The 26,103-nt window shown below is 47.5% G+C and overlaps 10 protein-coding genes across 12 annotated transcripts; 4 read left to right on the top strand and 6 right to left on the bottom strand.

The window, feature by feature from the left end:
- The first annotated feature begins 779 nt into the window (after positions 1–779).
- ONS95_004997 (uncharacterized protein) lies at positions 780–3,617 on the top strand. 2 transcript variants are annotated; one of them, XM_058498386.1, is made up of 4 exons: positions 780–1,630; positions 1,817–1,982; positions 2,099–2,202; positions 2,251–3,617. In XM_058498386.1, exons 1-4 carry the CDS (start codon positions 1,331–1,333, stop codon positions 3,016–3,018), a joined length of 1,338 nt encoding a protein of 445 aa, XP_058351900.1. In that variant the 5' UTR covers positions 780–1,330; the 3' UTR covers positions 3,019–3,617. The 2 variants fall into 2 exon arrangements, with proteins under 2 accessions (XP_058351900.1, XP_058351901.1); XM_058498387.1 differs by having other exon boundaries at positions 780–1,982; positions 2,251–2,985; positions 3,036–3,617.
- On the bottom strand, positions 3,618–5,249 carry ONS95_004996 (uncharacterized protein). Its single transcript, XM_058498385.1, has one exon. It carries the CDS (start codon positions 4,876–4,878, stop codon positions 3,892–3,894), a length of 987 nt encoding a protein of 328 aa, XP_058351899.1. The 5' UTR covers positions 4,879–5,249; the 3' UTR covers positions 3,618–3,891.
- A 3,692-nt stretch (positions 5,250–8,941) lies between these two features.
- On the top strand, positions 8,942–11,500 carry ONS95_004995 (uncharacterized protein). The gene is made up of 5 exons (XM_058498384.1): positions 8,942–9,150; positions 9,197–9,329; positions 9,379–9,506; positions 9,558–9,849; positions 9,910–11,500. Exons 1-5 carry the CDS (start codon positions 9,047–9,049, stop codon positions 10,267–10,269), a joined length of 1,017 nt encoding a protein of 338 aa, XP_058351897.1. The 5' UTR covers positions 8,942–9,046; the 3' UTR covers positions 10,270–11,500.
- ONS95_004994 (uncharacterized protein) lies at positions 10,482–11,023 on the bottom strand (the record flags this gene model as incomplete). Its single annotated transcript, XM_058498383.1, has 2 exons — positions 10,482–10,859; positions 10,916–11,023. 2 exons carry the CDS (start codon positions 11,021–11,023, stop codon positions 10,482–10,484), a joined length of 486 nt encoding a protein of 161 aa, XP_058351898.1.
- A 960-nt stretch (positions 11,501–12,460) lies between the features above and the next one.
- On the top strand, positions 12,461–13,245 carry ONS95_004993 (uncharacterized protein; the record flags this gene model as incomplete). Its single annotated transcript, XM_058498382.1, has 2 exons — positions 12,461–12,680; positions 12,737–13,245. 2 exons carry the CDS (start codon positions 12,461–12,463, stop codon positions 13,243–13,245), a joined length of 729 nt encoding a protein of 242 aa, XP_058351896.1.
- Positions 13,246–14,412: 1,167 nt separating this feature from the next.
- On the top strand, positions 14,413–15,041 carry ONS95_004992 (uncharacterized protein; the record flags this gene model as incomplete). Its single annotated transcript, XM_058498381.1, has 2 exons — positions 14,413–14,717; positions 14,801–15,041. The coding sequence occupies 2 exons, from the start codon at positions 14,413–14,415 to the stop codon at positions 15,039–15,041; spliced, it is 546 nt and encodes a 181-aa protein (XP_058351895.1).
- A 2,174-nt stretch (positions 15,042–17,215) lies between these two features.
- PGM2 (Phosphoglucomutase-2) lies at positions 17,216–19,072 on the bottom strand (the record flags this gene model as incomplete). The annotated part of the gene is made up of 4 exons (XM_058498380.1): positions 17,216–17,508; positions 17,558–18,574; positions 18,626–18,927; positions 19,020–19,072. The coding sequence occupies 4 exons, from the start codon at positions 19,070–19,072 to the stop codon at positions 17,216–17,218; spliced, it is 1,665 nt and encodes a 554-aa protein (XP_058351894.1).
- Positions 19,073–19,642: 570 nt separating this feature from the next.
- Positions 19,643–20,334, bottom strand: ONS95_004990 (uncharacterized protein; the record flags this gene model as incomplete). Its single annotated transcript, XM_058498379.1, has 3 exons — positions 19,643–20,032; positions 20,096–20,230; positions 20,287–20,334. 3 exons carry the CDS (start codon positions 20,332–20,334, stop codon positions 19,643–19,645), a joined length of 573 nt encoding a protein of 190 aa, XP_058351893.1.
- A 1,034-nt stretch (positions 20,335–21,368) lies between these two features.
- On the bottom strand, positions 21,369–22,351 carry ONS95_004989 (uncharacterized protein; the record flags this gene model as incomplete). Its single annotated transcript, XM_058498378.1, has 2 exons — positions 21,369–22,186; positions 22,234–22,351. 2 exons carry the CDS (start codon positions 22,349–22,351, stop codon positions 21,369–21,371), a joined length of 936 nt encoding a protein of 311 aa, XP_058351892.1.
- Positions 22,352–23,100: 749 nt separating this feature from the next.
- Positions 23,101–25,064, bottom strand: SAH1 (S-adenosyl-L-homocysteine hydrolase). 2 transcript variants are annotated; one of them, XM_058498377.1, is made up of 4 exons: positions 24,625–25,064; positions 23,931–24,575; positions 23,450–23,885; positions 23,101–23,398 (listed from the first exon to the last, which is right to left on the bottom strand). In XM_058498377.1, the coding sequence occupies exons 1-4, from the start codon at positions 24,989–24,991 to the stop codon at positions 23,386–23,388; spliced, it is 1,461 nt and encodes a 486-aa protein (XP_058351891.1). In that variant the 5' UTR covers positions 24,992–25,064; the 3' UTR covers positions 23,101–23,385. The 2 variants fall into 2 exon arrangements, with proteins under 2 accessions (XP_058351891.1, XP_058351890.1); XM_058498376.1 differs by having other exon boundaries at positions 23,101–23,885; positions 24,625–24,949; positions 25,022–25,064.
- Between the last annotated feature and the right edge of the window lie 1,039 nt (positions 25,065–26,103).

Below are 26,103 nucleotides of genomic sequence, written 5' to 3'. Positions count from 1 at the left end.
TTGGCTTGACAAATAGATAGTGATGATGAAGATGGTGGTTTTCGCTCTGGCTGCCAATAGGACCGACCAGCTAACTTACCAGTTGGAGGTCTTAACTGCAATTGTTGTGCCGTTGAAGTATAACTTAAGTACTCTCTCTACTATCCTTGGAACTATCTAGGAAGCCTGGAGCGTCCAGGACTTTTCTTCATCGCTGACAGACACAACACAACACAACACAACACAACACAACAGACAAAGCCCACGAAGAATTTATTACGAGTATTGACATTGACATTGACATTGACATCGAACGAATAAGCTGCCGTGCGAAGGCGCTACGCCGCGCCACGCCACGCAGTCTTGTCTGGCTCAAGCAACGAAGTGCCAAGAGATTACCGTAGCCCGGTGGCACGGCGATGAGGTCAGGCATCGGATGGCTTGTCGAGCTTGTCCAAGCCTCCAAACCAAGGAGCTACCGTCCTGTACAATACTGCACTGCACTGCACTGTACAGTCTTGTTGTACAGTAGGTTGTGAGCGTGCATCTGCAGCCTTCGGGTATTTGTACCTGTCGTTGCTTGTATTGTTTGTGCTTGCTACGAAACCGTCGTCGCCAATTGCAAGTGCCTGCCACAGTGCCTTCAGGCTTGCTCGCGTGAGGAATAATGCAGAACATGGATGTCAATGTAAATCAGATGTATGCCAGAGGCAGAACAGGTAAGGTAATGGAAGGTAAGGTAGTGTGGATGGAGTTTCTTCGGGACCGCCCCGCCGCGAAATTCCTGCAGACGTCGAGTAGGTAGGTAGATGTATCTTCCCTTCGAATTCCCCTTATCCTTACCTTACCTATCGAGTATACCGTACCGTGCCGATCTGAGCAAGCTATCGATGCTCACTTGCCTTTACCCTGTCGTAGAGGGTCGCCATCGCAGCGCCAGCATGGCTCTTGATAGGTGCGTCGTGCAGAGCAGCCTTTCCATTGGGTATAAGTATCCCAGGAGCCCAGCTATAGCTAGCTGCTCGCTCTTGCATGTCGAGATGATGAACCCTTCCAAGGACAGGATAAGCATGGGACCTGGTGGACCTTGTTAAAGCTTCTCGCTCCCAATTCACCTTCACTTTTCATCGAGGAACTTGTCCCCATTGTCGTTATCACCAGTTGACTCTTCACTCAATATCCAACAAGCTACAGTAATCCCCCGGCCCAGGTCTAAGCGAAACATCCTCGACGCCTCTAATTGTGTTGAACACCTCGCATCGAACACTGATTCGCAGTACATGCAGTCGAGAGGCCCTGTCACGTCTTATCCGCTTCCCTATCTTCCCATCATCCATTTCCCATCACGAAGATGGCGCTGAGACAGCAAGATGAGTCGTACGCGGCTTTGCAGAACCCAAATAACGAAAAAGATAAATCCCAAGATGCCAAGGGCGATTCCGGCAGTGGCGACCTCGAATCGAATGAGGCCAAGAGGAGAAGTGCTGTTGCAAATAAGACCACTGGGAATCGAATCGCTCCAGTGTTGCCACACTTGATGGGATACGATTTTGGAGATGATTCCAGCATTGAGGGCTCGGATATCTTGGGCAAGCAGATCGAGCTTGAGGCTGACAACGCGATTCAATACAGGACTTGTAGCTGGCAGAAGGTAAGATTTACTTTGCACAGTGGTTGCTATTCAAGTGGCTATTTAGAGGTGTATTTCCTGTCCAGCCTCTTGGATCGTATTGACGTCAACATTTACTGGTTCTTCACGCACCAGCCCATGATCCCATGATCTCATTTCATCAGCCTTGGACAAACGCTATCGTTCTTCTTGCTAACTTTAAAACAGACTGCTGCCTTGCTCTTCTCAGAGTACATCTGTCTGGCTATCATGTCCTTCCCCTGGTCTTATCACATCCTGGGTCTCGTTCCTGGCCTTATATTGACAGTCTTAGTCGCGGCTGTGGTTCTGTACACTTCTCTGGTCCTCTGGAGATTTTGTTTAATTCATCCTGGTGAGTATTTACTCTCGAGTAACTCATCGACTTCCATAATCCCTTAGCTAGAGCCTTTTGCGATTGTCAATAGCTTTACCATATGGTGTTCGAACATGAGCTAATACCGATGAAAGAAGTTAGAGATGTTTGTGACATTGGGCAAATGCTATTTTGGGGCAAGACCTGGGCATGGTATGCAACTGCCGTCATGTTCCTTCTCAACAACTGCTTCATTCAGGTAAGCTGGAATCGAACCAACTGTAGATTCACAAACTTACGATGCCAGGGCTTGCATGTCTTGGTAACCGCCAAGTACTTGAACACTATCACCAATCACAGCCAATGTACTATCGTTTTTTCAGTTATTGCCGCTCTGATCTCGTGGTTCTGCTCTCTCCCGAGAACATTCAGCGCTCTTTCTAAGCTGGCAACTGTGTCTGCGTTTTTCACATTCGTCTCCGTTCTTCTTGCTGCCATCTTTGCTGGGATCGAAGCACATCCAGCTGGCTACAATCCAGACCCCAATTTCGTGGATTCAGTAACCGGAATGACAGGGGGAGAACCAATTGTTACTGCCTTTCCAGTTGCAGGAACAACATTTGTCTTGGGGATGAGTGCCTTTCTCAACATCAGCTATACATTCATAGGCCAAATCACTCTTCCCAGTTTCATCGCGGAGATGAAGAACCCAAAGGACTTTCCAAAAGCTCTTTGGGCTGTGACTATCGCAGAAGTGGTCGTGTTCGGCTGCGTGGGTGCCGTCATCTATGCCTTCACCGGAAACCAATACATGACTTCTCCAGCTTTCGGCTCCATAGGGAATGATGTTTACAAGAAGATTTCTTTCAGCTTGATGATACCCACTCTGATATTTCTCGGTGTTCTTTATGCTTCGGTCTCCGCACGCTTCATCTTCTTTCGAATCTTTGAAGGGACCAGGCACAAAAGCAATCACACGGTTTTGGGTTGGTCTGTTTGGGGAGGTATTCTTGCAGGAACTTGGCTTATAGCGTTCATCATTGTAAGTCGGCTCCCTTCAGACGAAACGGCGTGAGCTAATTCATGTTCTAGGCGGAAGTCATACCCTTCTTCAGTGACCTACTTTCTCTTATGTCATCCCTCTTTGATTCTTTTTTCGGCTTCATCTTCTGGGGTGTTGCCTACATTCGAATGAAGAGAGCCGATGGAGGTGTCCAATGGATTCGTGAGCAGTCTTCAATGGGGTATCTTGAGCTTGGATTGAATGTCTTCATAATCATCATTGGACTCTTTTTCCTGGGAGCTGGTACCTACACTAGCGTGGAAAGCATTATCGATAGTTATGCTGCTGGAGCAGTGTCGGGTGTTTTTACTTGTGCAAGTAACGGCCTCTAGGATATATCAAGCTGGTTGTGGAAGCATCATTAGGAGTGTTGGAAACATGTGTACACAAACCCCCGTGTTGGCATGATGCTGGCACAAACCAGACCCAGACTCTAGGTCACAAGTCTGCCATTGACGCAGACTTCGTTTCTATCGAAAACTAGAAAATTAAGTGATTGATGATGGATGGTACATGTTATTGGAAACTCCAAAAACTTGATCTATGGCCATTCGGACGATTTCACGAAAATTGAGCATCCTGCGGACGTACCGGATTTAATTTAACCTGTGAGTAATGAACCGGTTTGGTTGGTATCATTAAATTCTTTCATCAGTCTATGATTTAGTTTCCAGAAAGGTTCCAGCTCAGACAACTGAAGCCAATGACTCAATATCCCCCAAATGCAGAACCCAGCACTGTACAATGCTGAAGAAATCTAGGAGCAAAGCTCAATCATCCACTGATACGCGACCAGAATCCCCTTCTCCTCCAAAAGGTAGGCAATAACAAAACTCCAATGTCCAAATATATATACTATCCAAGTGCCATGCCGTCTGAAGACATCTAAGGGTCATACTTCGTCATTTCCTCGCAATGTATTTGAGGCAAGCCTTCAATGTGGTCCCAATACTCCCAACCCTTCATCGACCAACTCTTCGTCTTCTCCTCAAACTGCTCCCTACTCTTTAACGTATAATGATGCAATGCAATCCGATCTCTTGTGATCGGCTGCCTGATCCCATCTCCATCTTCGATTTTATCGCCATGCTCGCCCACGGTACGTGTCCCATTCTTTGTCTTGAACATATGCGGGCTCAGGGGCTTCTCGTACAGGGCTGTTCTGACAATCGATTTAATGAGTCGATTGTCTTTGTAGTCGGGGAGTTGGTCAAGTGGCAGGACTTCCGGGTCTCCCACACAGCTCGTAAAGCCCTTGCGCATCGAATCCGGCCTCTTCGTGAGGTTCGCAGACGAATGCAAGCGCCAGTTCACCCCCAAGGCTCCAACCTCCTCCTGCTCCCCGAATTCGCGTAAGATAGAAGTAAGAGTCTCGCCCTCCTTACGGGCTTCGAAAAACTCATCCGCATCTACAAATGCCATCCATGTATGCTGCGATCCGTACAACCTCACACACTCGCTGTAAATGTGGGTTTGCATCACTTTGTCTTTATGTTGTGCTTGCTTATCGTAATATTGGAACGAGAGCATCGACCGTGGGACGCCCCAGTCCTCGACAAAACTCGAGAGGGGTGGACTGGACTGGTCATCCATGATGTAGAATCTGCGTATGCCATGATGATGGTAATGATGTTTGAAAAACTCGGCAAGGTCACTGCGTTGATTGCGATGCGCGACGCAGAAGGCTACGTATTCGTCCTCTGGGGCGGCTGATCCTGATGGGCTCGGCGGCGACGAGAATACTGGTACTGACTTTCCACTGCCAAAAGTCGTCGAGTCGTTGGTTGCATATATGAAGTAGAGAATGGCGAGCAGAGCTGCAACGAGACAGATCTGGATCTTCCTAAGATGCGAGAGGTTCTGAAACGACATGGCTCGAATTGCTTACGCTGCGCGGTGCAGCAAAAATGTGTGGGCTTAAAATACAGAACTGGTCGCATGCTCATACCTCGCTCGCAGTGCGATACAATGCAGCTGTTCCAGGACGCCCGAGAACAGATGAGAAGAGCAGGAGCAGGCAGCTCAGAGTACAAACGAACCTGGTGACACCAAACTAGAGATGAGAGGAGAGGAGAGGAGAGGAGAGGGGATCGCTGCATATGCTGATCATTAGGAAGGTTGCCCACGATTCGGCGCTGAGCACAGGACTGTGAGTCTGTGACTGATGGGATGGTGAAGGCTGGTCGGACCGGTGAAGCTTAATTCAAGAGGCGCTCTGGTGCTGCAGGGGCACGGGGGCACGGGGGCACGGGGGCACACCACACCTTCCGAAGTCGACACCCGAGACATCTTATTATTTGAACAGGCACAAGCACAAGCGAATCTCTACCTTACGGCTTACCTTCTTACCCTTACCATGGATGTCAACAGCACTGCATTTGAAAACCCTACATGAGTTGGGCAGGTAGACTCTCACGAATATCAGTCTCCCAAAGGATCGCCTCCACACAGTTGCTCTTGAGGTAGTAATGTACTTGATCCTACAATATCACTGGACCAGTGTCTTGTTGCACTCGTGGCGGAGGACATCTGCCAGCCAAGCCTTGTCAGTCAGGGGTTGCAGGAGAGCGGACTCAGCGGAGCGGACCCATCATTTGCAGGGAGACTGCAGGTGGTCAAAGTTGAGATGAAGCTCCAATTTTTCAGGGGCCAGGCCTTAAAAGGGGTCTGCCTCGGCCACGTGTGTGCAGGTGGCCCTCTCATTCAAATACTCGTCTAGGGAGACAGTCGACGAGTGCCCTAATCGTAGGATCCTCTGGCTCTGGTACCACGATCATGCCAAGTCCAGGAATCATATAAAGGAGTGGTCTGTCATCTTCTGTTTCCATATTCCATGCAGTTGCGACGCTAATTGCGTCTTCTAAATGGACGGCAGCATTTAGGCTTCCGGACCATCGCGACATAAATTCAAATACGAAGTTCTTGTTGTGGTTTTGTGGAAGCTCTCTTCATTGAATGGAAACTCAAATGAGATCTACTGAAAAGAGAGCTTCTTGTCCCAGCTATCCGTCTTTTTGGAGTTCAGGGGCTCGCTTGTCATTAAGCGAGCCATGGATCCTGTCTCGTCACTACTATTGTTTATTTACATAACGATGTTACATACCACTCTCCGAACCCAGCAGAATAAAGCAAGGAGAGTTGATGGCAGAGCCCAATCCGATTGGTCCTTACTTAATCCTATGCTATGCTCACCTGTGCTTCCGCTGGAGTTTGCTCTTGTGTACTTGTCTTCTCTGGTCATCCTTGTGTTCCTACTTACTGCTTATCCCCTTGACTTAGATACGCATATTATTTTTACTGTTTTATCGAAGGCGAACGCTATTAGAATTTAACTGTTTAATACATAGTAATGTACTTTCTTGTACTTAGAACTTTATTAGGGTGTCTTGAGCTACTTTGCTATATCATTCCTCCATCTCATCGCTTCGCTTATTTGAAACCTTTCCCGTCATCGATCCCAAACTCTAAAATACAGAACTTTAGATGAAAACATGTGTCGCATAACCCTCTTTTATGCAGCTACATAGAAGGAATTTTCCCTCGGACATTTTTCATCAACCTTGACTCGATATCACAGGGGAAATTGTTTGAAAATCTGGGCTCTGGGTGACCTCCTCCTCAGATATTACGTTGAAACCCTTCAAAATCATATCGTTGAATTCGATTGTTACGAAATCAGAGGTTGATTCTTCTCCATCACACCACTTTGCTAGACCTTGGGAAGTAACATCTACCTAGCGATGGCATATTTCATCCACGCCATAACATGTTTGATGTGAAAACCCCGGGATTGCAGCCTACCCTTCTTTTGTATTCACTGTCTTGAAACCGTCAACCTATACGGGTTTTTACAAACTTGACACATATTTCGTATGTGTAATTGCTTATTGATCATCAGCTACGCGTGATTATCTCCCTCTTCTGTCGAAATCCTATCTTCCGCAAGCTGTATTGCGAAGACAAACCATTTCAAACCCAGTTTTCCCCCCTCTGCGATAGATCGATCGACTGAAGTGCTTGGAGACTTTTTTTCGTAGTGCTCTCAATGGCTGCTTGAATAAAAATTCCGGGCTTCTCTCGTCCAGCCTTTGAACTTTTTGGCGAATGCTCAAAGTATGCCATGAACCATCTCGGTTTCTACTCGCTGTGAGCTGTCTGAAATATTCTCCCTACAGCTTATTCCGGCTTACCATCCACCTTCTCATTATTTTGACCTTCTTCAAGGTGCCAAATTTACTTTCATCCCATTCTTGCCTTTCGTCGCCATCTGTGGCATCCATATATGCGTATCATTGAATGAGAAATGAAATTCAAAAGTTCTTCTTGAATCTGCTACGAGGCTAGCTCAATTCCAGTTGCAAACTTTGCACTATGGATGATACCTTAATTTGATGACGAAAAGCCTGGAATATTTTTCCATTTTCTTTTACTTCTCTGCCAATGTCTCGTTTTATTTCCACATTACTGTCAAAATTATTCTGGGATGATTGATGGCAGCGCTGTCAGTGTAACGGGCTTTGTGAATCAATCCTCTATTGGAACTCATCCATGGGTCTCAGTATCGCCCTTGACTTCACTGTAGGTGGATTGCTCGCTCGCGTCAAATGTGCCTTTATTTAGAGGGAATCCCTCGCTAGTGTAGATTCTGATCAAGTACCAGGAGTTCTGATCGTTTTGTGACTGGATTAGGAGGTGGAAGCTGCAGACTTCCTTGATTAAGATGTCTTCGCTGGTTGTTTGTTCAGTTTCGGGGTATGAGTATCTTCATCTGCAATGTACCTGGATCTACTTCAGAGGCCGAGGTAGATAACTTTCATTGATTCTGCGGCATTTTGGGTACGGGGGGAGGTCATTCGTTCACCTTCCGTCGTTGGAGGTTTTGGTTCACTGTTGTTTTTCGCAGGAGAAGTAGTATCCCTGCTCCTTCATTTGCCCATATGTTGCATGATGTCTATAATATGCGTGAAGCTTCTAGTGGGCGAAGACTTGAAGTGGTCTTTGAGGATAAATGCAAAGATGAAGAAGAATGATTCCATGGAGGTATCTGGTAGTGGACCAAGCGAGACACTGGCGCTAAAGGTGAATGGCTTCACCCCATAAGCAACCCACACTCTATGCAGAAACCTTGGGCACTTGATGTAGTTCTGGAAATGGTGACGAAACGAGAAACAATATTCAAACCAGTCATTGTCCGCGACCTGGAGTGTTAATGCGACCATTGCGAACGTTCTGAAGACGATGAGTGGATCGACGAGGTTTTAGTTGCTGGTCTGGATAAAGGGTTCTGCTGTGACTCTATGAAGAGGAGACTCAGTCGCCAGAAATGTAGAGATATCCTGTGAGTTTTGCAACCTACTATGTCAAACCTTCATTTGGCTATTATGGCCATATCCTCCAAAGATGCTCCACGATGACCACCAACGAAACTGGTACGGGTGCGAATAGAAGACAAATTACCTGCAATCGGGATCTCCCTGCATGATACTCTGGGTATCTTGAAATTGGGCTTGAATAGAAGCTGTACAGCAGCTGAATCGCGTAGGGGCCAGAAGTGATGTCGGTCCAACGCTGTTCAAGGACTTGCGTGCTTGGTTGAGACGGGCCCGAAGCAGACTCTACCATCCCTCCCACCGGTAAGGAGGAAAGCAGAAATAGAGCTCTAGACTAAAACGATATCTAAGTGGTCGAGTTCATCGCAGTGACAATTTGACTTGTTGGTGTTTCCCATTGGCACCAGGCAATTTTAAAATACACGAACACAGATTGCTCAGGCTAGATTTTGATCCAGCTCCACTTTTAAGCCTGTTCACTTGCAAATGGGCTTCCTCCTCCTCCAATTAGTAGATTTTGGCAGGGTACAAGCGTTCCCAAGAAATCTGCCGTTGACGGAATAATTATCTCCGCCTCGGAAAGCTTTACCCCGCACTCTCTGAAATGCAACAGAAAATTGATGATCTAAATGTACATATGTACCAAGATAATTTCGTAGTTTCGTTTCTTGAGGTCGCACCAGTCTCCCTCTGTATCCTGTCTTCATATCATGAAAATCTTCCTTGGTACTGCACTTTATTGTTGGTTGGGGTTTAGCGAGGCCAAGCCAAAACAACCCTCGGCAGCATTCAAGTGGAATAATGTGAACTTTTTGTAAGTTGGTCAACTGACGTGGAGAGACATTATTTGACGTAGTCAGACTTGCTTTTGGCGACTCCTATACATATGTTCAAGGGACAGCCGGACGTCAGAATTACAGCTTCATTGGAGACGCCCAGAACTTTGCATATCCCCCGGAGACATTACTGACGGACAAAATTATTCAAAACCAGGTATGTATGATTGAGAGCTCTATACGAGGCAGCAGTAATAACGAAAAAGATTGGCACGTCAGCTGGTGGGCCCAACTGGGTGGAATATTTAACGGGTTGTTTCTCTGGCCTGCCCTCAAAATGCAGGAAGCAGCTGTGGGATTTCGCGTTCGCCGGATCTGATGTCGCCACAGAATTGTGAGATTCTGATCTCCCTTAAGTGTTATAGGAAACTCACAGCAATTCTAGGACTCCGCTCCATCACAATTACACTGTGTCTTTCGAAGAACAGGTTGTTCAGTGGGCTACCTATGCCAAGCCAGTACTGCCGGTGAAATTCTCCAAAGCTCTCGTGGCTATCTGGATTGGGATAAATGACATCAACGACTCTGCAAAATACACTTTTCCTCGCAACAATGCTACTGATTTCCCGTCATTTTATGGCAAAATCATGGAAGCTGAGTTTAATGCCATCGAGGCCATATTTCATGCGGGATATCGGAATTTCTTGTTTATGAACCTTCCCCCACTGGAAAGAACCGTGCGTATCCATTGATCATCCTCAAAATACCAATTACTCCTTTTCTAACTTCTCTGCTAGCCTGGTAATCAAGTCAGTGCCAACCCACTTCCTAGCAGTATCATGGTGCATCAATACAATAGTGCTATCTCCTCGGCTGCCACCGAGTTCGCTACATCGCATCCTGGTGCAAAAGCAATGGTTTTCGATACGTATTCGTACCTGTCCAGCATTTTGGATAATCCGTCCAAGTATGGAATCAAAAACACGACTTCGTACTGTCCAAGGTACAATGCACCAGATATCGATACGAATTATGCTGCATATGGATGCTTGCCCATCGAAGAATATTTTTGGTATAACTCTGGGCACATTACCTGGCCTATCCACAAGCTTCTCGCGAAGGCCGTTGCGAGATTTCTCGCAAAAGAGAGCTGCTAAGTGAAGTCCAGCTAGTGAAGAACATAGGCACGAAAGTAGCCACAGTTAATATATACTTTCTATCCTATAGAGTATTTACTAGTATGAAGCAATATGAAAAAACATGCGATCCATGAGTCATATCCGTCGAATATAATCATGGCACTGAAGATATAAGCACAGCTGCCAGTCCACCTCAGTATCTATTCTCCAGCAAAGCGGCACTTCACTGCCTAAACAATAACCCTGGCATCGTTCACCTCGCGCGTAAATTCGGATATCTTTGCATCACCAGTATTCACCTCACCAGATCTTTCGGTCAACATGATTTCTGCGTCGCCGGCAGGTCGCTGTCTCACACCCTTCGGAACAGTGAAGATCTCTCCTTGGTATGACACCACGACTTCGTTGCCCTCCTTTCCGTCGACTTTGGTCGTGAGCGATCCGCTGAGAATGTAGAAGAACTCGTCTGTGTCCGGATGGGAGTGCCAAACGAAGTCGCCTTTCGTTCGGGCGATTTTGGTGTCATATTCGTAGTTGACGGTTGCAACGATATTGGGGGAGTATTTCTCTGTGATCTTGGAGAGGACCACGGGTATGGATAGTTTTGACTGCAATTTTTGATTATGTCTCAGCTATGTCGAATCGAATGCTTTTGAGGGAGGACCCCATATTCCTGGATGCTGGTACTGGATATTAGCACTGTTTTGGCATGATTCAAGGAGATCATACGGAACGCGAGCGAAAGAGGATACTTGCACCGTCGATTAGACATAGTAGCAATCTAGAATAAGGCGTCTCTGTGTGAACTTCCGAGGGGAATTTGTTTGTGTTCGTCCGTTCTGAACTTCGAAAGCAAATTATGCAAGGGAACTGACCTTGAAGCTGACATTACGGCATCCGCCCTGCACTTGACACGTAGAGTGCGACTTGAACAGACCTTGACTTAGCCACGAGACTACAGTCACAAAAAGAATCGTTCTATAGTGGGGTTAAGTTTGAAGGAGGTCTATCGCTCGCATGTGTCAATTGTGTATTGCTATTCCACGCCCATACCTACGTGGGGATATTTCGCTTGTCATCCACCTGGCCTCTCCTTACTCCAAAAGCCCTCGACACTACGTTGATAAATCTGCTATTCTGAACTTCTATTTGGCCAAAACAAATGAGAAAGTGTGGATGACTGCATAGCTCATGTTTTTCGTGCTGTTTGTGCCGGGAGGGATGAGAGATACTGTAAAGATCCCTAAGTCTTCACCAAGCGTGAAGGAGCGCGTCAGCTTGTGGATACTTTTTTTCACCTCCTTGGTGTAATGTCCCACCATCCCCTATGTGTCAGTGATCACTACTGATTGGATACAAAACCCAATATCCCCTCTGAGTAAGAGAAGTTCCTCTTGAACTATACAAAATTTCGACGGACCTTCTACCGCAGTGGCCGCAAATAGGGGAGACAACACCTTGACCTGGTGTGAGTAAGTTCAGCTTCGCCATGACACCCAGTGGTACACAATTGATTACCATCACATCATCCGTGGCAACTTTTTCTGGCAGCACTGACATACATCAGATAGGAAAGCCATACTCATCAAGGCTTCGTTGCAACACCTATGCAAAATCACAGCCGCAGCTTCCGACACTACATAGCGAATCATGTCAGAAGGGAAGACCAATCTTCGCAAGGCAATGTTATCAGAAATAGGGATATGGTTGAAGTCGTTCTGCCAGAGCTTGAGGAGGATCGACCAGGGAATTGACCTTGCTGGGTAGCATCTAGGCTGCCCGTGGAGCGGAGAAACTACACCTCTACCATTAGACCATGCCTATCTGGATATAGCACTATTTTTCTGGCCAGCTATGAACGACACTTTGGGCGGTACAGATCACCAATGGCATACGCTTCGTATGAAATATGCAAGTGGAGTAAGCAGGTTAGTTTCGCTGCTGACGGAGCACATGCATATGACGAGCTCGCCCTCCGGCGGCGCCGAGTAGATTATCATACCGTATGAAAATGACGAGTGGCTGCGAGTGATCACTGTCATCTTGCAGCGTGATTGATAAATGCCAGAAAGAGCAGTGTAGCCTGAGGTTCCAGGTCTCGGTACATTTACAGTAAATTTCTATATAGCTTCAAAGCATCCGCAAGCTCCCGTAAATAGCCAGCAACGAAGACCACTCTTTACCAACATCTTCAATTCTTACCACGATAATGAGTAACCCAGCAATACAAGAATTCGGCTGGACGGCTGTACCGCGCAGAATGTCTACACTTCTTAAACAATCGCAAAGATCTGCTCAAGCTCCACAGCCAATTTCAGTTTCGTCAGTTTCGCTTCCAAACTCACATTTGGCAAAGGCAGTCCATGACTTCGCAAAGACAGAGCTGTCTACCGAGACATACAATCACAGTATGCGAGTATTCTACTATGGTAAGTGTCCTCAATTCACCTGACGAAAAGTTTATTAACAGCAGCAACCAAAATAGGACAAGCCATTGTTCGACAGGCATTTCCGGCTTGGTCAACTTCGAATTTCAATGAGACGTACTTTCTTACGTGCCTTCTTCACGACATCGGAACGACGGACAGGAATATTACTGCGACTCTAATGTCGTTCGAGTTTTATGGCGGTCTGATTGCTCTTGATCTTCTGAAGCATCTCTCCGCACCAATTGAGCAAGCTGAGAACGTGGTAGAGGCAGTTATTAGACACCAAGACTTAGGCGATACCGGAACAATTACCAGACTTGGAGCACTGATCCAGCTGGCCACTGTCTTTGATAATATGGGGATGAATCCAACGCTTGTCCATGAGGAAACCATCAGGAATGTCGTGACGGAGTTTCCAAGAAATAAATGGAGTTCTTGCTTTGCGAAGACGATTCGAAAGGAGAATTTTTTGAAGCCATGGGCGCATACAACCCACCTTGGCGAGAGTGAGTTTCCGTGTGGGGTTGAGAACAATCAGTTGATGGCTCCATATGACGATGCATGAGGAAGGGTTCCTTGCAAGAGAGGCGGCAACACGTGATTGGTTTGAGGAGACGGTCACCGAAATTCGGGCTGCTTGTAAGACTACAAAGTCGGGTTGATGCTAAAGAATGGCACTTGACTCCCAAAGTTGTCTGTGGCGGTATCGATATAGTCTATCAAGTGCTACACCTGGCGTAACCTAAAGTTCCAGATCCAAAAGGCCCCCGCTCGCAAAGAACAGATGCATAAGGGAGTCACAGGAAACACTCATATCTGCTTCTGCAACAGACCGGTGGGGACTATGAGATGTGAGGGCCCTGTTCTAGAGATATGCCTGGCAACGGCAGACGGCAACTAATAATCTCCAGCTGGCTGTGCCTTGGCGTACAAATACAAGTATAAATATAAAGACAACACAAATGATTACGCACACAGACACAAAAGTCAAAGAGACAGACCCGAATCACAAGGAGAAAGCAACACGCATCAGAGAGGAGGAGGAGAGAGAGAGAGAGAGAGAGAGAGAGAGAGAGAGAGAGAGAGAGAGAGAGAGAGAGAGTTCTCTAACCTAAATCTGGAAAGGTGTTGTACGTAAAGTAAGGCTCGAGGATACGTCCTATCTTGTCTTGGCCTGGGTCACCTCTCCTCGCTCTGCCTCAACCTCCACTGGGCCTCTCTATCTATCTCCTTATCATTGTCGCTTGGTTCTAGGGGAGTATCTAGGAAAGGTCCCTTCTTCATTGTGTTTCATTCCATTCACGGCTTTCCTGCAAAACAAAGAGTCTCTGCGGTCCTCTCAAGCCTTTCCAGCAGTGTCCTTCGCGTTCGGCTCGGTTCGGTTCACCCTCCCCGTCTGTTGCCCCAAGTCCCCAGAGTTCAACGGCATGGAGAACACTGGGAGACGCAAGAACCAAGCTTGTACCCAGTGTAGACAACAGAAGGTACGAGATTGCCTTGTCCTGCCCTTCCCCGTAGGATGGGGGTTTCCTGGTCTGACGACGTTCTACAATGTGCATGTCCAGTTACGCTGTGATGCTTCAGAGGATTATTCCCAACCATGCAGCCGCTGCCGCCGAAAAGATATCCACTGTGAAGTCAGCGAAAGCTTCTACCGAAGGAAGAAGCAGACGTAGATATCATGTGCCGCATAGCTGCCAACTGCCATTGCTCACAGTATTGTAGAAAAGCCATGCTTCAAACGGAAATCAACCGATTGAAAGAGCAGGTCCAAGGCTATGCTTCCGCCACGACATTTTCCAACGACCCCAGCAATTACATGACGCCTGGTCCTGATAAGAGTGTATTGAACCCAGAGTCTTCAGTATTGTCGCAACCTGTCCCGCCGGGACAAGGAGAGAGTCCTCTTACTCACTCACATGTATCACACTTCCAGCTGCAGAGTCCGCTATCACCTATCAAGCTACCGGAGACACAGCCACGATCACTGGATGGCAAGCTGATTGACTCGAAAACAATTGACGAGTGTTTTTCTTTGTAAGAATCAAGGCACTGGTAGCATACTGGTCACCTTCTATCGGTAACAGCTACCTGGTCCAACCACATGCTGACACTGTCAGGTTTGTCCGACACTACTCCTCCAATCTGACTGTTCTTGACGAGGTCTTGATACCAAATATGTGCTACGAGGAGTCTCCATTTCTGTTTTGGACAATCGTGACGACAGGCGCGAGAAAGTACCAGAACCCAACGATTTTGGAGCTCTTGGTTGGGCGTGTAGCAAGTCTTGCAATGTCTTCCTTGTTTCCTCACGAATATCCGCTTCAAACCATCATCGGGCTTCTTATCCTCTGCATGTGACCACCACCTGTTGAATCTGTAACGAAAGAACTCTCGCACATATTTGGGGACGCTGCTTTGCTTCTGGCGACTCAGAATGGCCTCCACACTTACGGCAATGGGCAGGATTTTCTCGAACACGACTGTTACCGAATGTAGAACAGCGTGAATTTCGATCTAGGTTGTGGTCTCACTGTCTCATCATATGTCAAAGGTAGCTTTCGAAAGCTGGAATTTTGACTACTGTGCTAAACGTCGCAGAACTAGTCTTTCTGATGGTCTGCCACCCTTCACTGTGTTTGATCACTTCGATTCGGACTCCGAAAGTGCTTCTGTCATCTCGAAGCTCCCTCCCAATCTACGTTTTCTGCGAGAGATCCATGACGTACAAATGGAAGCATTCAAGACACTTGTCCGGAATTTCTTGACGCCTCAAACCGCGAACGAGTGCTCCGCACTTCAATCATTAATTGAGATGTTTGACACTCGCGTCCTGGAGCACAGATCACAATGCTCCAACGAACTTGGTATGTGGTCCTGAACCTGTCTATACGGCTCGCAAGCTAAGATCATGGCATCAAGATGAATTTGCACTCGAGTGCGCGAGGTTGAATATACGCGCATTCCACTTTTTTGCTAAAGCCGAGCTCACTGAAGCCCTCGGATTTATTGAGCTGTATACACTGGCAAGATGTATTCTAGATCGCGCGACAGTCCTTGATAGAACCCAGGATTTTTCGCTACTGTAGTCAATACAGCATACGAATGACACTTTTAGCTGCTTGTGCCATCTTGAAAATATACCGAAGCAACCTTGTTCACCGCGTCGATCTAGTGGGCGGAGAATCGTCCTATTTCTCTGCCATTCACCTTTCGAAGAAGCGATCCTTACAGAACGGGGATGTGGACTCCAGATGTGCGCTCATTCTAACACAGCTCTGGTCCAGCAATTTGATATTCAAAAGGAGGGACGGGACAGAAGACAGCCTTCGCATGAGAACACGATGTAGACTGGTAAGCTCGAGCATTAAAATCATGAGATCCAAGTCCCGCTGATGAAGAGTAGTCTGTTGGTATTGTGTTCGAGTGCTTCTGGTGGTGGCGTGCAGAGTTTGATGGCAAACCGAATATATACTCCGAGGAAGGCGAGCCTCGATCTGCAGACACGGCTGTTTCGGAAACCATCCTCGACCCAAATTTGTCAGATATAGAGTTTTATTCAACAGGTTTTCCAGATTGGCAGTGGGCAGCTGGTCCTAATTTCCTAGCAGACTTCCCGGATGGCGTGGGATTCGGACTGGACAGTAGGACAGCAATACCCCCTTGATTTCCCAGTAGGCCCCTTTTCAAAACACAGTTATGAGAATCTGTCAATTCTTTATCGCCTGGTGTTACCTCGTGCACCATTGAAAACAGTTTCCTACCAGCGACAAGATTACTCCATTAATCGGCGGATCTTGGGCTCACCCACGACCTTCGATACCTCTTGTCCTCGGCTGCGGCGGTGACTACTCGGTAGACACTACATAGGCAGGCAGGTACCATTACAGAGGACAGATGATGACTTTGAATACAAGTCTCGTAAATCGGCAAACCGTGTTGTCCGGTGTCACGGCTCCACCAACCATATTCAGCAGCATGGCCGTTGGTGACAGCTCTTTGCGGCCTCTTTGCCCGACCTTTTAATCTATGGCAACCTCCTGAAATATTACATGTGCACCAACAGCGATTGCGGCTTTGATCGAAGACATCGTTGCATCATAACCTAACAATTGTAACGCGTCAGTTCGAGCAATAAACACGACATGATCTTCCAGCCTGCTCGGCTATTCACAACAGCTCTTTTCCGTTCACAAAGCTCTTTTCCGCGCTCCGGACGTTTCCGTGTCGACGTAATTCTCGTGATGAAGATGGCCGCAGCGCTTATTGACGAGTTGGCCTTCGAGATGGAGCGCTGTGATGCCGACTTACATGTGCGAGGACTACCCGGTTTACGAATATGTGCTATAAGAACTGATCACCCGATCATGAAGCGCCAAAATACACGATATAATACCATGCAACAATAATGGTTATACGAATCACTGTTTCTGTATTCAGGCTAGGTATAAGCATTCGTAATTATGCTCTCATTCACCACCACCGGCGGTTTCTCGATTCCATACCCTCCAAAATCGGTAAACACGTTTGATGATCTACGTCTTCACATCAGGCTCGGTTCGTCCAATGTGCTCCTGGAACTTCAAAAGGTCCGTAGAGAATTGGATATCCGGCTTCAGGAATTCCTGAGCATCCTGACCGTATGTCTTGGCGTCACTAGTATGCTTCTCGATGTACAAGCGAATTGTCGCGCCTGAGCTACCCGTCCCTGAGAGTCGAACAACAATTCGGGAGCCATCAGAGAATTTGACGTAAAGACCCTGGTTGGGAGAGACACTACCATCGAGATCGGTGTAAGAGAAGTCTCCAGCATCGGCAACTGTGCGGTCTGTGGTTTGTTAGCATTTGTTCCAGCAATTAAACACGACAGCACATACCGCCAATTTTTGAGCCGATGAACGACGTATCCTCAATCTTGGCAGTCAAATCTTTGACAACTTGGGCGGCACCCTCGCTGCTGACGTTCTCATAGTCGTATCTCGTGAAGAAAGTTCGACCATAAATGCTCCAGAAGTCATGCTGGATCTTGGAGATGCTTGGAGTAATTTCTGGGTTGGCCTCTCCAATACCAGCTATGATGTTTAGCCAGGCAACAACAGCCCAAAGTCCATCTTTCTCGCGTATATGGTTACTACCAGTTCCGAAAGACTCCTCACCACAAATTGACAGCTTGTCGGCGTCGAAAAGTGCGCAGAAAAATTTCCAACCGGTGGGAACCTCGTAGCAGTTCAATCCTTGAGCTTTGGCAACAAGATCAACGGCTCCTGAAGTTGGCATACTACGGGCTAAGCCGTAGACACCTTGCTTTTTGAAGTATGGAATGAGTTGAGCGTGGTGAGCAATGATTGCCAAGCTATCTCCAGGAGAAACAAATGCATTGGCACCGTAGATCATGTTACGATCTCCATCTCCATCGCTAGCAGCTCCAAAGTGAATCTTGCCCTTATCAACAGCCTCGACCAGCGAGTGAGCGTAGGTAAGGTTGGGATCTGGGTGGCCACCATTGAAATCTGGCGATGGAATGCAGTTTTGCGTGCTGGCACTGGACAATCCAAATTCCTGCTCGAAGATTGCCTTCCCGTATGGACCTGTAACCCCACTAAGAGCGTCGAATAGGACCTTGAAGTCGTTGTGTGATTCAAAGAATTTCTTGATCAAGGGAAAGTCAAAGATGCTCTTCAGCATCTCTGTATAATCCGCGCACGAGTCAATGATCTCCACCTCTAAAGGTCCGTATGTTGTCTTGCCAATGGTGTTGATATCAACATCTGGAATATCTGCGATCTTATATGATGTGAGGGTCTTCGACGTTGAGAAGATCTTATTCGTAACAGATTCGGGAGCTGGCCCACCGTTCGCAAGGTTGTACTTGATACCGAAATCATTCTTAGGACCTGGTTGGCATTTTAGCAGAGCTTCATCATCCAAATATGCGACTAGTTTACCTCCAGCATTGTGACTAGCAGTCAATAAGATACCACCAGTAGCTTTACGCTTACGAATGATATGACTGGCGGCAGGTGTGCTCAGAATACCGCCTTGTCCGATCAAAAGCTTTTTCACACCATAGGCAGCCCCAATCTTCGCGATCAATTGCACCACCTCAGGATTCCAGTATCGTCCATCACCACCAATGACCAGGAAGCTACCCTCGACACCTTCTGGGATGGATAACAGAATGCTAGTAACGAACGATTCGCTGTAGTGAGGTTGTTGGAAGACAACGACCTTTTTTCGCAGGCCTGATCTGCTTGGCTGTTAGCTATGAGGCGGGGTACGGGTATGGGCATGGGCATGGGCATGGGCATGGCAAGAGAGCGGGGGTGGGTTGCTTCTCACGTTCCAGGCTTTTGGTCCGTGAAGGACTTGAAGCTGACTTCCTGCACACTCATGTCTGTGTTGTGGATTGTATACACAGGATGAGGAATTGAGGGCAATCGGGTAATCGGGTGTGGTGGAATGGATGATGGAGAGGAGGAGGAGGGGGGAGGAGGGGGGGGGGGAGGGGAGGAGAAGCAGGTTGTGGGTGACCTAGCTCTAGGTAGTCGGTAGGGCGAACAAGGCTCTGGCGTTCGACAGAGGGAGGGGCAGCGCTGGGCGTCAACTCAACCCGACGGGAACGTCACTAACCTGAAAGCCAATCCGGACAACCAAGGAGGGCATGGGTCTCGGAACCACCAATCAACCACTACAGTATTGAGAGCAGCAAGCAAGCAAGCAGAAACAACGACTATTTCAACGAGCGCAGTACAGTATTCGCATGATGGAACAGCATTCGAGATGGACGGCCACTTCTTGAGAGTGCATTGTCGCCTTTCTGCTTGGACGAGAAGAGAGGCTGCAGTGCAATGTTCCTACGTCTTCCTTCGCACACAGCTCTGGCTCTGAGGCAACAAGCGCTGCTGTTGGGGCCTCTTCAGACGATACTCCCGACAAGGTGATCCTCTGACATGTCTCTAGCCTCACTTCTTTCCCTGGAACACGACCTCTTTATAATATCTAGCCTCCGCAATACTTTCTAGTATATCTTGCTTCGCAGTATGTGCATTGTTCTTCTGAGGAACTCCCAGAAGAGTGTCCAAAGACCCCCAGCGCTTCAGAGCCTCCTTCATGGTACTAACATCGAACAATCTATAATGGAGGTGGTCGATGACTTTCTTGTAGGGCTCTTGACGGAGGAACGCCTTGTCGGCATGTATCGAGTTTCCTGATAGGAGGGCGCGCTGGCGCTCCGGCACGAACTTTTTGATGTATTCGAGGAGGTCGGTCGCTGCTTGTTCAGGAGTCGTTTGGGATGCGAGGACCGCTGCGGTCAGACCGCTCTCCCCGTGAGTTCGAGTACACCATTCGTCCTGTGTTGCTTAGAGTTAGTTGTTGGCCAGGTCCGGAACTGAAAATAGAGCAGGTAGGTGTACCATTCTGTCCATCGTCTCCTTCGACTGGTGTATTACTGCCCCCCATCCCTTCTCGTCAATCACCTCTAAGTTCCCGTTTGTTATTATGCAGAATATCTCGATTATAACGTCTTTTTCGATGTCCAGTCCGGTCATCTTATGGAGCGCAAGTTAGTGATTGCATGCGACTGAGGGCAGCTTAGTGGACAGACCTCGCAATCGATCCAGACTAGCGGGTGGCTGTTACTGAGGCCTTCCATTTTAGTGTTTGAGTGCGCCTGTTCTGGGGTGGGAGTATGTCTTCGTGGTGGAAATGGAGGGTGTTCCATCACCCGTGGAAGCCTCGCCATCCAGCCTCGCATGTTCCGAAAGGGAGAGGGAAATGGTCTGCACGTGATTACGACCTCTGTTCCACTGTTATGTTCATAAGTCTGTCTCTGGTCTCGTCTCTGTGTTGATACCACATTTACCTTACACGAGTAAATGCTTCGTATAGAGAGAAAGTTTGGCACAGTGTTAAGACAGGTTCGTGGATCTTCAGCCTTCTCCTAAAATCTTAGTGTTAGTCCTCTCGTCTGATTTGAATCAACCCTCTCCTTTCTTCTTTCCTATCAAGCACATACAATGTCTCTTGATTCTGCTTTTCTCCAATATCAAAATGTGACCATCACTAAATCTTCCTGGATACCTACCAATACCCTTTGGGCCTCGACTTCGGTCTCTGCACAACGATCAACCTCTAGTCGAGATTCTTGAACTCTCAGCCTGCTTCTGCAAATATATCACTGCCTTCATAATCCAAATTCTTCAGATAACTCTGAAAAGATGTTACACGACTCTCTGATACGGCCCTATGACAATCTCTCTGACCTCTTCTGTCTAATCGTCGAAAATGTGCCTGGGACCACCTGCCCTGCTCTCAGTTATTCGAATACCTTGTTTCTGTCAAAGTTCAAGTGGCAACATCAAAGTGCAGACGAAGAGATGAGGCGGCACGATAAGAGAGCACATGCTTGACTATCATGATGCCTGAGTGGTATTGAGCTTGTTCCTTTCTGCTTTTTGGTTGCTTTCGACTCATCTTTGAAAGCTTCAAAACCTACTCTCACGCTTCACATGTTCGCTTCATCGCCGGCATCATTTCGCCCGCTCAAAATCCAGACTACGACCAACGTGACAACTTGAATTGATACTATTGCATTCCACCTATCGAAGACTCCATATTGATGACCATCCAAGGCAGCATTGGTGTCGTCCGCATCTAAACCCTCGATTACTTTGTATGGCCGGAGCACTATGACCACTCCCTTCTCAACCCACTCTGGGAACACCTTCCAAAAGCGGACCGCAAGATCTGGGTGGGTGTCGATGCTCCACTCAATTGTTTCTGCTCAAAACCTGCTTTCTTCTCCGACGCAGCACTTTCATCGAGTCGACCAGGAGCCAAGTGCAGCAAAGTTCTTTTCTTGGTGTTCGAAAGCAGAGAGACACCGACTGTGTGATCGCCTCTATTAAATGTATCGTATAGATACACTAGATCGTCTCCAACGAGTTTTTTGGTTGGATCAGCGAGGTTAGATGCCTTGCGGTCAAGGATATGGGTTGCGCCGTAGCTCCTTAGCAGATTCCAAGGAAGCCGTAACAATAATTCTTTCATTACCGGCGATCCGACCAAACTGAACAGCGAACTTGCCACAGGCAGTTCCACCGCCAATAATAACCACGGCAATGGACTTGTAGTCAAAAGTTTTCGATTCACCTGTTCCTGGGAACGGAATCCGAAGCCACCATTGAGCCCTTCGCCAGTGAAAAGCGCCGTAGCTGAAGTGAAGACATTTATTGGGAGTATTGCCACATCAGCCTCAGAGATGTTCTTCGGGACAAGAACCGTAAACCGCTCGTCATGAAGCGTGTATTGTTGGAGACCCCCGGAAAGATTGTTGGAGATACTGAATAAAGCCTGCGAGAAGACCTTCGATCTCGCTGGGAAATTGGAGGCGTCGGATCCAGCCTTTACCACCTCGCCGACAAGATCGAGAGCCAGAATGGCGGGGAGGTTGCTGCTGATGTTAAAGATATTGTAGTCGCGGAGCTTTTGATCAAGGGGCGTTACTGGTCTCTGTTACAAAGCATTGGCTTGTGTATAATGCGATACTTACTGCCAACAAATGAGACCTTGATGAGTAGCTGGTGTTCCTTGGGCTCAGGAATTGGAACTGTGATTCTGGTGAGAGGCTTAGCAATCTCAGTGAGTGCGAGGGCGATTTGAGTTTTCATCTTGTCCGATCTTCATACTATGTCACAACTGAGGTGATTTGAGGGTTATACATAAGTACACTTTGGATCCGTGAGCAAGAAAGAACGACGGACGTGAGATCACTTCCGTTGTTCACCCGTCCCCGTTCATGAACTTGGAATCGACATCCTAGCTTTCAAGATAAACCGAGGCTAAAACAAGAATCGGAGGAACTCTTCTCCATTTCATTTCACAATGTCATGGATAAATGTAGGCGAGGAGACACAGATGGATTTAGCGGATTAAAACCTTGCAATTGCGTGCCTGTACGACAAAAAATAGTTCTATTGGTGAACATAGCCTATGAAACCGTCAATTGGTACCGTACGTTGAACGGGAACGGGCAGGTCTTCATCATTGGAATGTTGTCATCATAGTGGTGGACTTGATTAATATTTTCGGGTTTGTCAGCATATGAGAGCGTGGGAGAGCCGTGAGAATATCAGGGCTAAACTCGGTGCACGAGACTATCATTTGCCAAACGAAGGCTGAAAGAGACAGGATGCCTCTGAATAAATCACAGAGGTAAAGTTGCGAAGTGATATCTTGGTCTTAGCCTGGAAAGGAAGTCATCTTATTGCCATGGTAGTCTCGGCCAAATTTCCTACCGACATCAGATGGCAATCAAGACCTATTAGGCGGCGTTAGTGCGAGAATCACGTCACTTCTCTGTACTCATGAGACAAAGGACCGGAAAACGTTCGCTAGTCACTGTATGGGAAACAGCCAATGTGTACTTTCATGCCGATCGATCAGCGTCTGCATTTCAAGAGAAAGATGTATGTCTTTCAAGTCTAAGCAAAAGACCGACTTTCTACTTGACCGTGGTTGAAGAGCCAAGTAACGCCATGCTGAAAAAAACCCATTGTTGAAACTTTTCCCAAAGAGACCTTGTAAATGCCGTTGAAGGACAAATGTTTTTCCCCAGATCATACCATCATTAGTCGTGTTGAAGGTTTCGTCCCAGTATCGCCTTACACAAAAAAAAAACCTATAAGCCAAAATAGAAAGAAGTCTAATAACGGTACCTAAACGAATGATTAGTGGAAAAAGTAACATATCGGGTTGAAGTTGCTTACAACTCAGGCTTGTATGGTCCCTCGACCTCGAGACCAAGGTACTCAGCTTGGACTGGGGTCAACCTGGAGAGCTCAGCGTTGACATGATCCAAGTGTAGCTTAGCAACAGTCTCGTCCAAGATCTTTGGCAAGACGTATACACCAACGGCGAGCTTTTGAGTCTTGCCGAACTCAACATACTTCTTTCCGAAAGCCTCATCCTCAGACTTGAATAGCAAGATTTGGGCGAGAACTTGGTTGGTGAAAGAACAGGACATGACGAAAGATGAATGGCCAGTGGCACATCCCAGGTTGACGAGACGTCCCTCGGCGAGAAGGATGATGTGGCGGCCGTTTTTCATGAGGTAACGGTCGACTTGGGGCTTGATATTCTGGACGCTAGCAGCGTTCTTCTTCAACCAAGCAACGTCAATTTCGATATCGAAGTGACCAATGTCTCTATGTGTTAGCTTTGAGCAGAAACATTACTTGAATGACTTACTGCAGACGATGGCGTCATTGGGCATCTTCTCGAAGTGCTCACCAACCAAGATGTCTCGGCATCCCGTAGTGGTAACGAAAATCTGTCCAACGCTTGCAGCCTTCTCCATCGTAATAACTTGGTAACCAGAAACGGCAGCTTGGAGTGCGTTGATAGGATCGACCTCAGTAACAAGGACACGAGCTCCCATTCCGTGAAGAGCCATGGCGCATCCCTTTCCGACATCACCGAAACCAGCAACAACAGCGATCTTGCCAGCAATCATGACATCGGTGGCACGCTTGATACCATCAATCAATGACTCACGGCAACCATACAAGTTGTCAAACTTGGACTTTGTGACAGAGTCGTTGACGTTGACGGCTGGGACAAGGAGAGTGTTGTTCTTCAACATCTTGTACAAGTGGTGAACACCGGTGGTGGTCTCCTCGGAAACACCGTAGCAGCCCTTCAGCATCTCGGGATACTTCTTATGGACGAGAGCAGTAAGATCTCCACCGTCATCGAGAATCAAGTTCAATGACTTGCCATCCTTGAATGCAACAAGTTGCTGCTCCAAGCACCACTCGTATTCCTCCTCGGTCTCTCCCTTCCAGGCGAAGACCGGGACACCAGCGGCGGCGATGGCAGCAGCAGCGTGGTCCTCTGTGAACGGTCAGTAGGAATAGCAGCTTATTGGATCAACGCTTCGTACGGGTAGAGAAGATGTTGCAGGATGACCATGTGACTTCAGCTCCAAGGGCAGTAAGAGTTTCGATCAAGACAGCAGTCTGGATGGTCATATGCAGACATCCAGCAATGCGGGCACCCTTCAATGGTTGATCGGCATTGTACTTCTCACGGGTAGCCATCAAACCAGGCATCTCATTCTCGGCGAGGTCGATCTCCTTGCGGCCGAAAGCAGCAAGACTAAGGTCTGCGACCTTGAACTTGGAGGCTGGTGCAGACATGTTGTTTGTACGGATGGGTGTTGCGGTGAGGGAATGTAGGTCAAGTTTGGGGTCGAGTGTTTGAAGACTCTGCAGACAAGAAGATGAGTTAGTTTTGGTCCTCAAGGGCATCGATTCGATGGAAAGCAAAGAACTACAAACCTGATTGGATTCTTCGAATTGTGATGAGTGAGAGAAAGAGAGAGAGAGAGGGGAATGAGAGACGGGAGAAAAGTGGTGGTTGAAGCTTCGAGGGGTTTTGTGGAGGGGCTTTTTTCCCGCACTAGCTTCCCTTTAGCGCCGAGCCAAGAGACTGCGGCGTTGAAGCAAAGAAGCCCGGTAAAACTTCGAGATTGCTCGAGAGGGTGCTTCCCCCCCAATGCCCATGAAAGCAATGCAAGGGTTCGACTGCGACTGTCAAGAAATATCTCTCAGTACTTTCTGAAATGTCTGAGCTATTGGAAACAGATATGTATGAGTATGAAAAACCAGAGATTTCTCCTCGCTTGCCTGTGTCTACCCCGCTAACCCTGTTGGCCACTCAGTCCCGTCACTGGATAGGTAAGTCGCCGACTGCTGATGCAGAAGGTAGGTAAGGTATAGGTAGGTACGGTCCCAATGTCACCGAGCTCTCACGTCGTTAAACTGGGTTCAGATGTAGACACGACCCGTACCTTCCCTTGTTTCCCTTGTTTTGTGTTGCCCTGCCCTGCCCTGCTCTGTCCTGCTATGTTTACTTCTAAATGTACCTTCCCCAATAGGTAGATTGAGCAACAAAGCAGGCCCGCTTGGGCCAAGCTGTTTGAGACCTTGACAGATATCTTCAAAAAGATGAGCAGGTGATATGTGGACAGCGTCCTGGTAAGTTTGCATATGCCGTATATCTACCAACGTCGCTGATAGAGTCCAAGATCCGGACGTGGAGCTGGCTGGCCTTTTCACCTAGGTGACCTTCTTTCCTCCGCATCCATTTTACTTTGTAATCCGAGAGTTCAAGAGTTGAATGCTCTGAGGTGGGACGATCGGGGAAGACTCCCGTATTATTCTAGTGCTTTTCCATGCTTCATTCTGGCTGCTCAATTGGTGTCAAGGGAAGTGTTTGGTGCCCAGGCCATAGCACGAACAAAATTGAGGAATAGTGAAGAACATTTAGAGTTTTTATGTGGGATATTCCGCCAATACCTACCTAACTATAGGTATCTTGCACTTTTCAACTTGTTGTTGCCTCTCTACTAAGGTACTAT

Source organism: Cadophora gregata (assembly GCF_030347475.1).
Source record: "Cadophora gregata isolate MNR1 chromosome Unknown scaffold_15, whole genome shotgun sequence".
Classification (NCBI taxonomy): domain Eukaryota; kingdom Fungi; phylum Ascomycota; class Leotiomycetes; order Helotiales; family Ploettnerulaceae; genus Cadophora; species Cadophora gregata.
This window is presented reverse-complemented; position numbering and strand designations above follow the sequence as displayed.